Source organism: Anarrhichthys ocellatus, unplaced genomic scaffold (genome assembly GCF_004355925.1).
Source record: "Anarrhichthys ocellatus isolate YVR2014 unplaced genomic scaffold, GSC_Weel_1.0 scaffold11, whole genome shotgun sequence".
NCBI classification, from domain to species: Eukaryota; Metazoa; Chordata; class Actinopteri; order Perciformes; family Anarhichadidae; genus Anarrhichthys; species Anarrhichthys ocellatus.
The window spans coordinates 6,111,406-6,121,958 of record NW_022280041.1 but is presented as its reverse complement, the minus strand read 5'-3'; the positions used below and the strand labels follow the sequence as shown (position 1 = coordinate 6,121,958).

General features: G+C 41.9%; 1 protein-coding gene across 1 annotated transcript in view; it reads right to left on the bottom strand.

Annotated features, from left to right (window-relative positions):
• LOC116385809 (glucosidase 2 subunit beta-like) overlaps positions 1–10,553 on the bottom strand; it is a 96,612-nt gene that overhangs the window by 83,138 nt on the left and 2,921 nt on the right. Inside the window, exons 3-6 of the mRNA XM_031851543.1 lie at positions 10,352–10,447; positions 8,896–8,953; positions 7,863–7,980; positions 4,933–5,062 (exon numbers count right to left, since the gene is read on the bottom strand). Of these exons, the coding sequence (XP_031707403.1) occupies positions 4,933–5,062; positions 7,863–7,980; positions 8,896–8,953; positions 10,352–10,447 (402 nt within the window). The remainder of the gene's footprint in view (positions 1–4,932; positions 5,063–7,862; positions 7,981–8,895; positions 8,954–10,351; positions 10,448–10,553) is intronic.

Sequence of the window (10,553 nt, the reverse complement as noted above, 5' to 3'; positions counted from 1 at the left end):
CCCCCCCCCCCCCCCCCCCCCCCCTTCCAGCGAGCATGTAACCCCAACCCGATTCATTTTGTGAATCGCATTCATCGGAGTGGGAGGAAGTTCTCTTATGTTGGGCACGAAGAATCTCCCACATCAGCAGCAGAACGTAAAGGGGCAACCTGATTGGCCCCCGAGTCTGGGGAAAAGCACTTTACATAATACTAATTGCACATCCGCCGCAATTACCTTCCCGTACTAATTACAGAAAAGCTAATTGTGAAATTAGCATTTTTTTTTTTCCCAGTGTACAGTAGAGCGCCTGGGTTGAATGTGTGCTGTAGGGGTGTACAGAAAAAAAAACTAAACCCCAGTTCATAGATGCAGCCTTACCAAAAATGAACCATGATTTCATATATTCATAAAGCCATGTTTTTGGGGGGATTTTAAGTTTAAAAAGATGCAAGATTGTACACCACTTCTCGTCAACAACATGAACGGAGGCAGCAAATATCTTCCTTGTGACTCTACTCAGCCAAGGGGAAAAACAAGATTTGCTAATATTCTTCTGCGATACACACAGCATGTGTCATATTAGTGGCCTCTTCTTTTGTTTGAGCAGCGCTCTATTCCCAACCTAATGCTTGACATTCGGAACCCGTTCTTTTAGTCTCCGTCTCGCAAAATAAAAGATAAAAAAGAGGAGGAAGAGAAATGGTCTCATCCCTCCCTCTACTGCAGAGCTGCAGCTATGAAAAACAACCATAAGGAGGATAGATGGAGAAGGGAGGAGAGGAAGGCAGAGGAAGAAAAAGATGGAGTGGGGGCGGGTGGTAAAAAGGTAAGAGGAAGAGTGGGGTAGAATGTGGAAAATAAGTGAGAGAGGAGGGGGGCGGAGGGAAAAAAATAGAGAGGAAGGAGGTTCGAGACATTGGCTCTTTAGGCCAATGGCACATATAGGAGGGCTATGTTTACTAATGGACACCATCACTCATCCGCCCATGTTGCCCTGGCGATAGCGCAGCGTACTCGTAAAAAAATAAGAGGAACAAAGAGAACGGAGAGAATGGAAGACATCAGCAGGAGGCGGCAGATCTATGCCTCGGCTACAGACTGTGTTATCCACACAGAGCTTTCTTTGTTAGTGTGAGCCGTGCAGTCCAAGGCTAACATCAGACGCGTTTGCTTGTTTTTATACAGTATAAGCAATATTTTGAGGCAGGAAATTACCCCTTTCTGGGGGGGGGGGATTGCTTTGAGATGGAAATGTACCAAAAGGCTGCAGGTGCTGCACTGAACCTTTATTTTTTACAAAGAACAGCAGATACTGTAAATATAAAGATAGAATGTGCAAATAAGTGTTTTAAGCTAAACGGTGCGTCAGATGGTGCCAGTTTACAGAATGACTCATGCTGCGTCGCTTCCAGGAAACACTGCTGCAGCGCCATAAAGAACATTGCAGTGTGCAAAATAAATTGCTCACTCCTTTAAATTTGATCATAAATTTAGGGGTTTGTGACAAAAGTTGTTGAGCCAATTGCCTTATTCTGTCTTTAGGTTCCGGCACGTTAACGTTACTTTTTTTTTAAGCCTAGAGCGAATATCACAGCCCGTTCTTGTGAAATACTTCTATACCTCTGCTAATAATTAGTCAAACTAATTTATAAACATGTCAAAATCAGTTATCATCCCTCACAACACTAATGATCTCCCTCAGGCATGGTAGGGGAATAGATACGCTTTTGTTATTCTCTGAGAATTTACTTGTCCCAAACCTCCTTGTACCAAATGAATGCCCATGTGGTTTCAAAATGTTATGGTCAGTCTAACAACAAGAACAAGTTGCTATTTGTCGAGCTGGAGTCTGGTTTTATGATTTGTAATAACATTTACACTCTGCTTTGTGGAACCACTGCTGGGGAAATGAATAAATACGACTGAATATGACATAAATTTGACAATGTCTAATCATAATGCTTGACTGTGTGGTTGGGGGAAAAAAATATTGATGTAATCGTAAATGGTTTGATTCTCCAATTCCGAAGGACAGACTATGAATTATGCCCATATTCTCTTCTATTTTGTTCATACATAATGTTCAGTTTATCTGAGAAACTATTTCAAATAAACACATTTTTCAGTGATACAGTTCTGGGACTCCGCTGAGGCATCCTGCCATCTCAGTACACCTGAAGTATGCTATCAGATGAGGTAGACGAGCACTCTAACTGCACTCATGTAGCTTCAGAAACATGAGTCGGTAGGGAGGTGGAACGCAAGACGGTCCGCTAGAGAAATCAGGTCAGCCGCTGGATTACCGATTAATTTGTGGAAATCTCCTCAAACTGTGTGTGAACTCTGAGACGGTGTAGCTTTGCATACTGGGACGTACCATTAAAGAGAGTAACGGACATGAATCCAACGCATCTCTTTATGATCGTATCAAATAAACATCAGAGACGGACGAGACCTCCATGTGAACCCAAAGCGTATCGAGGACGGCCATTAAAAGAAACAAACATGAGCACTATCCTTTCTGAGAATCCGGTACATCAAAGTCTTTGCAAAGCATGCTGGGAAATCTGCTCGAATACTCATTGAATAACAAAGTGCCACAGAATCATAGATACTGAGCTAGCTAATGTAATCACAGGACACGGCTCAATAATGTGGTCCTATCAACATGTGAGCACACATTTCTGACAACGTAATACTACAGTATGTGCACTATTAGCACTGCGGTTTCCCAAACACTTCTTCCTAACATAGCACCTGCTCGTAGTCCTGTGAAAGCGCGTACACAAAGTTAAACTCATGGAATATCATTTTCACACAACACACAAAATAGGGCAACTCGTACTGTAACAACATCCAATATCTCGGAGCCGTTAAAGTATTGTTTCATTGTACCAAAAAGCACTGCACCTTGAGAAACTGCAATTTCCTTTGAGGGTACAAATAACCCGGCCCTTTAAAACTTCTCAATAACCGCACATGAAACCCTGGAGACACGTTTGAGCGACAGCAGCAGTAAAAGGGAAAGACTGTTAGCTTCTACTTTGCAGGCTCAGCTGCTTGTTCTTCTGGCTTTTCATTCCCCATCGTGACTCAGGCTATTGACAGGTCATGAAGGGAAAAACATTTACTTATTCTTACATGTGATATTTAATAACTCAATATTGGTCCTCATGTCTTCTGTCATTTAAGGATCTTTTTTGTTTTTTTAAAAAGGTTCAATTAATAGTGTGGAAGCACTCAAAATGTGCAATAAAATAAGTCGAAAGGACGTTGTTAACTGTTGGTCCTCTAGCCTGATATTCATTTGACTGGTCATGATGGCAAAAATACAAGATGTTAAAGAGTTATAATAATATGGAGAAAACGGTGGGCGTTTACGTAGTGCTATTTTGTGACTTTTGAAGACCTTTGTTATCCAAAACCGAAACTACGACATTTCAAACTGTAACGTAAGTGATCCCGAATGCTGTGATCGCAACGCAGCAACAGTCTACAAGTCAATTTCAATGGAGCTACAACCTCCACTCTAGAGCTGCTGTCAACTTTCTTCAGTGGCTCCAATGACGCGGTGAAGCGTCAACCAATTCTGTGTTTTTGTTTCAACCCCGTTCCGTACCATCTAAAACAAATGCTGTTAGAGAGTTCCCAGTGGTATTTAACAACATAACCACATCGACAAAGAGTTTCAAGGCGACCCGGAGACAACGGATACTTCCTGGACAATTTCTTCCCTTGCATAATCTCTGCTTTACTGCGTCACTTTTCTTAAGTCCACAAATAGACTCAAAATGTGCGTTAAAAGCAGTATCAACCTGCTACCCCAAAATACTAACAGTTCGGCGAGTTGGGGAGCCATAAAGCTTTTGCTGAGTTTTCCTGTTGGCAGATTAATGGTGCTTATTCACTAGAATTCAAGTATTAATCAACATGAAACTTCATAGGTTGCAGGCAGGACACAAATGCTAAATAAGTAGCCTTTAAGTCACTGGAACTTTCCTTCAACTTCAGCACCGAAAAGCCACCACATACACACACTAGAATTGCATAATAAAATTGATAACAACTGATTGATGGTTGTTACGCCCTGAAGATGAGCATTAATGGAAGCAAAGAATGACTCAGAAACATGGGGGGGGGGGGGGGAAGAGCCCGTGACGTCCAGCAAAGGTCAGCTGGCACAGCGGGAAGCTGATGGATGTATGCTCAGAGGTACCAGCAAAGTCAAATGACCTTCATTGCAATCAAAAGTTTAACTTGAGGGCCAGTTCGACACTAGACAGGCAATCGATTGCCAGCATTTCATGGCATCGGAGAAGAACATGAGACCGGAATATCAACATTCAACGTGCAGAATGTGTGTTAAAGAGAAGAGAAATTACCCTCATAAAGAGATTTTATGCTTTATGCTTTCCAACACACATATAGGTGATGACTCTAAATCCTTATGGACTTCAGTGCAAAAGAAAAAAATGATTGAGCCCATTTCCTATCCAACTTTCTGTGCATTCACATACGCAGGTCTGAGCGTCACTAAAATGCCGAGCCAGCTAGTGCTTGGAGCGGCAAGGGAATTTTCCTGTGAGTCATAAGCAACTACTCTCTGAAGGTTTGAGGAATGTAAAAGGAGCGCTGTGGGACTGCAATATGCTGTTGCTCAGCACTCCTTTCCTAGTCCATTTATTTCAATGGCACAGGCATCTGTATTTAACCCTTCCAGCTGTTTCTGATGTTCTACCATTTGTCATCCTGACTATCTGGCCGGAAGGAGCTGAGGGCAATTTACTTATGCTCAACGCAACGCTGCGCTGAAATAAAACGGAAGCTGCCCTGTGGTAGCCGCAACAATGACCTGTGATCTACAAACTGAGGCAATTCTGTGGATTGAGCAAATTGCTTTGAATGGACTCAAACCAAATCATGGCAGGTTAAAGGTGGCGAGACACTTACCGCTGTCCCCTGCTTCCAGCGCCTTTAACGTTTGCTCTTTGAGTCGGTCGGCCTCGTGCTTCTTCCTCCTGTGTTCCTCTAATTTGATCTGTAGGTCCTCTGCCACCTGCTGAAGCTCTCTGAGCTGGGCCTGAAGAGAGACAACAGAGAGACAAACAACATCAACATCACTTCCACGGTATTTACTTACAGTTCTAGCACAGCAGGTTGGTTTTCTGGTTTACAGTCAAGTCACTGTTGCAAGTAAGTGGCACCAACGCCTGCGTTGTAATTTAGTATATTGTAGAGCTACTGTTTCTCAGTTCGGTGCACCGGAGAACATTTTGGGTCATTTTTAGCTCTCGGCATGTCTGTCTGTCCAGACTGAAATATCTCACCATGAATTAAAACCTTTAACAACCTTGTTAATCTAACCAGCTTGATTTTCTACACAGTTGTGACTATATAATCACTGAGGGGAAATATAAGATTAACAATCAACAGAGAAACAACACAAGATGATAATTCAAGTGCTGACAACAGGATAGTTGACTTATAGTCCCAAAAGTTTTTATAGTTGTGCCCGAGTTGACACCAACAGGTTATTAGGATCCGTCTCTGTTCTTACCTCCTCCCCTTTCCTTATCTTTCTTTAGGTATCAGTATGTCTACCTCCAGACAACAACCAGCCCGTGTGTTTACTAAAAGCTGTACGACAGCGGTCAGGCCCGACAATGGACTATTTAAATCACTTGCGTCAGGGGGCGTTGTTGTCACACCAAATATGACAGCTTTTGACAACCAGGCATAACCTATCATTACTCTCAGTAATGGACCAATTAATATGAAAGAGCAGCAGCTCCGTCCGTGTGTGTGTGTGTGTGTGTGTGCGCGTGTGAATACAGCCTGCCGATCCCCCCTCAGAGACTCTCATAATGCAGTGATGGATTCTGCTTGGTTCGGACAGGGTTGACTACCTTACTAGGCCATGCTGCTCGCTTTGCCACCTTCAGTGTGCTGCAGTGATTCATGGGCTCCATTTTGAGCTAACAAAAACATACTTAAAATGAAACCCATCACATGTAAATTGTTCCTCTACGGTGTTAAAATACTTTACAAAACACAAACTCAGGTTTTTTCCATGAACTGCATTGGAGAATGGAAACTCTAGTAAGACGAATATTTGTTTAGTCACATTAATCTGAATATTTCACTTGGGATGAGTGAAAATGATTTTTTGTTTTAAAAGATCAATGAGTGTCAGCCGCTGTGTTAACTCTGCTGCTAGCTGTATTACAGTTCTTCCTCTAAAATCTGAACAAAAGTCAGAAAAGGCTACATTAGGGAGAGAAAAATACTTTTTCTTTTGTGCAATGTACAATCAATACATTTCACTCAATACATTTCACACCTCCTAAAAAGGAGATGTTATTGAATACCTATTAGTATTCGATTAACAGCAGCAGTTGGTTCTAGGGCCTGCACTGCTGACGTGCTACATTTAGCTCTTGTTGTTAAAAAAGTCTTAGAAATTGCATTAAAAAGTCTTCTAGCTTAACCCTTGAACCGCAGGAAGAGTTCACTTTTGAGTCGTTGTGTAAGGCTTCCGAGACGAGGACCCCCGAGGTGACCCTGCCATATCAACAAAGACGCACTGAGAGAAGAGGGTCACATTATGCTGCTGGGTGACACTGCAGCCTCGATCTGCCAATCAGCTGCCACAGAACAGAACATGGGACAAAAAAGGAGAGGATGAGCGCAGGATACACACTCAGAGACCTTCAGCTGGAAAATCTGACATGCGTGTGTGTGTGTGTGTGTGTGTGTGTGGGAGAGATGACAAGTGTCTTCATTCAAAATCTTTTGAGTTGGGCAAGTGCCATCTTTTTAACTGTATCTTACTTCACAAGCAATATATCTTTAAACAAGAGTGACGTTCTTGAAATGTATTTTTTTCCACACAAACGGTGCTGTGAAGTGCTTCGGAATGCCTTGAGATGAAGCAAGTTCTCACATAATCAATAGACAATATATAGCAGGAATGAGGACAGCCATATGAGAGTCAAAGAACTGTGAATTAGTTCCTTCAGACTATTACTTGAGCACTTAAAAAAAAAAGGAAAGATATCTTTATAAGTGCAACATACAGGAGGTGAGCTAGACTGACAATTTCTATATCTAAAAACATCTAAAAGAGATCAGCTGCCAGATTTACCCGTTTCATTTGCACTGAACTAATTTCTAATTTAGCCGAGTGCTTGTTCAACGAGCTAATGGAGAGCAGCAGAAACTGTGAAGTAGTTTCTTGAAGCTCTATTAAAAAAAAAAAAAAAGAAAAAAAAAAAAAAAAAGCAGCATGTTGATAAAGTGGCTTGATCACTCAGATACCTGTTTACTTGTGCTGATTTAACCCAAAACCATTTACTCCTTAACGTTTCAGAGGGATGCAAATGAATAGTTACAGCAGGTAAAAGTTTTTGGCAGGTGGAGAATATGATTTTTAAGGGTTATAAAGGACTAGAAACTAGAATTGTTTGGATAGGAGACGCGATACAGTTTGAATATAATGGTGTTGGAAAGTGCACAGCAGACGCCTTTAGCAGCAATGTGATGAACATGTATGGACGACCTCAACCTAATTGTGCAGGCTGTAGACGACACACTTTGCATCCTAGTGTGCAGGGAAATAGGCTACAGTGGTTTTGGTATTTTGTGTATGAAAACTATGTTTGCAACTGATCTAGGGATTAAGTTATATAGGCCGCCATAGACTATATATAGACCACTAGATGAACCGTGTGTATATTCTGTGCAGGTCAAGTGAAAAGCAGTGAGAAGTGAAAGTCACTTGAACAGGATAAAGCTTTTTTAGGAAAAACCCTGGTGACCATCCTTCTCTTACTACTACAAGCCATGCCGTAGCAGTTACTTCAGCAGATTTGGTTGTGTACCTGTTTCTCTCTCCAGAGCAGCACTCCCTCCTCAATCAGTTGCTGCTTGAGTTGCAAACCCTCGTCCAAAGTCCTCATCTGGCCCTCCACGTACGCTCTCTCTCTCTGTCCCAGATTCCTGGAGGAGGAGAGCGAGAGAGAGGATGCACGGTCTCATCATTACGGAGAAAACATCCTGCTATGGTCATTGAGATGGCACAATCCATTTTTTTTTTTTTTTTTTAAAAAGGGCCCAAGATGCAACAGGAATCCAAATGGGAAAATAGAAAAGTAAATAAGATGGGGGGGGGGGGGGGGGGGGGGGGCTGAAGCTCTGTGGCTGAACCAAATTGTTTTTGAAGAACAAACAAAATACGAGTGTGGACCTTGTGAAAACATAATGAGGTATACTCTGCTCGAGTGTGGTTTTGAATGAAATAACAGAGGGCCGTCGACAAAAGAAGTGTGTTACTGTATTAGAAGTTACATTTACACAGCAGGCAAGATTTCAGCATCATAGTACAGTCATCCTCTCAGAGAAGATGATAAATATGAGCCGGCAGTGGGCCCGCATTCTTATAGCTTTATTCATTCGCAGACCGACCATCTGTGCAGTGAGCAATTTATGTGTTATAGAAGCTGAATTATCTGCACGCAAAAACACCTCAGGACGGAGTTGTTGAGAGTACAATTTACAGTGTGAAAAGAGACAGGGAGTCGGATCCGTCTCCATCAAGGATCAAATCAATATTGTGATGCATATACATTATGAGGGCAGGGCTGAACTGCATCAAGACTTTAAACCATAGTGACACCATGCCCCCTGGTGGCACAGTGCATCACTGTCTATCACACTAATACTACGATAAATACCTTTATCTTAAAGACAGCTAGGATTCAACATCATCTGCGTTCTTTGATACATTTGCCCAAATAGAATGGGCTGATTGGATTTTTTTTTTGTTCTTTAGCAATGCGTGGGCCTCCATATTTTGAGTCAAACTCTGCATGTGTTGTTATATAAATATTGAATCTCAGTTTCGATTCAACTGACCAGCAAGTGTTCTGGCAGCGAGCGTGGCTGTTGTATTCATCTGAAGCATCGCAGCAATCTGGCACGAGACACAGGAGGGACCCATCCAACGCACATACAAGAGAATAGAAGAGCATTCAATATGTCAGCAAGCAGAGGAAAAAATAAAAAAGAACACAGTCAGCAACTATGAAAAGAACATTTTCAGCTACTTTTTAAGCTTAATATCACTCCTTGGCCCCCTAAAAAGTGAACAATTGCTTTCCAACATACAGCACATAATATAATAATGAACATTAAGTGATTTAAGAAAAAACGTTCAAAAAAAATGTATGGTGTAGTCAGAGAGCTGTGAGTCAGCTAGCTAGCCCGGCTTTGTCCAATCTGCCTATTAGCCTCAAAAGCTCACTCTTTAACATGGTAAACGTTATTTGTTTAATCTGTAAAAGAAAAAAAAATGAGGAGTAAAAACAAGAGCCAGGTTAGCTGTTTCCAGTATTTGTGCTAAGCTAACCGACTGATTGCTGTAGCCTTCTGTGTAGACATGAGTGGCAAAGAAACATCTCTTTAAAGCTTTAATCACTTCTTAGCCGCAATGAAAATGAGATCTTTGTGCCTGCATGATACATCACTCTGGTTCAGAGAGTCTCTCTTGAGATCAACCACTTAGAAAGATCAGCTGCATGGTGTTTTCATAAGTGCTCAGATCTGTCTTTTGCTCAGATGTTTCACCCCAGAGAGTGGGCAGAGTGGGATATTTCTCAATTATCCTGAACGCCATTGGTGACCGGCGGAACGAGGGCTTTACAGCACAGAAAGGGAAGCCGATGAAAATCTCTCGACAGCCAGCAGAAGCGGAAAAAAGCGATGTTGCGTTAGCTATTAAGCGACTCCACTCAAGGGAAGGCATGAGAAGACGGGTGGGAGACGAATAAAGAAGGGAGGAGCGATGGTTACATGCTGCTTAATGCAGCTGGTCACAGATAGGAGATGTCAATAGTGAAATGTATTGATTGTATCCAAAGTGGAGAGCTACGGGAGAACAAAGGTGGATGAGAAGAGGGGCTGAAAAACAAATTGGAAAGAATGGAGCAAACTAAGCATTGAGGAAAAGGATATGGTGTTTTACAGAGTGAGCACATTGGTGTGTGTGTGTGTGTGTGTGTTGGAGAGCCATGTTTTGTTTAGTGTGTCTTTAATCAGTTTGAACTACAGAAAGAGTGACAGTTTGTATGCCAACATGTCAACTTCTTGACATCATGTAAAATATGAATTTCTGTCTGTTTGCAAAACACACAAAAGGTGTCAAAGCAAACAGATCAACTTATTATCCAATAAAAAGGGAAATAAAAACTTAGTTTGAATAATACAAATAATAATCAAGGCTGTTAATCCATTGCTTCACTTCAGGTTCTGTAAAGCGTATTCATGTAACCTCTCAGCAGAGTATTACTTCATCCAATATCAAAAGACATACCACAGATGCCATCATTGACTCGTGATGACGGGATGTAGTGTGGGCGGAACCCCAGATTGGTGCAGTAGAATCGGCCTCGGGGACAGGCGGAGGTGCCTACATGGGGTCAGGAGCAGAGGTCAGCACTATGAAACAAACTAATCTAATCAAATCAAAGCTATTTATAGTACATGCATGTGGGCTGATAAGAGAAACACATGGT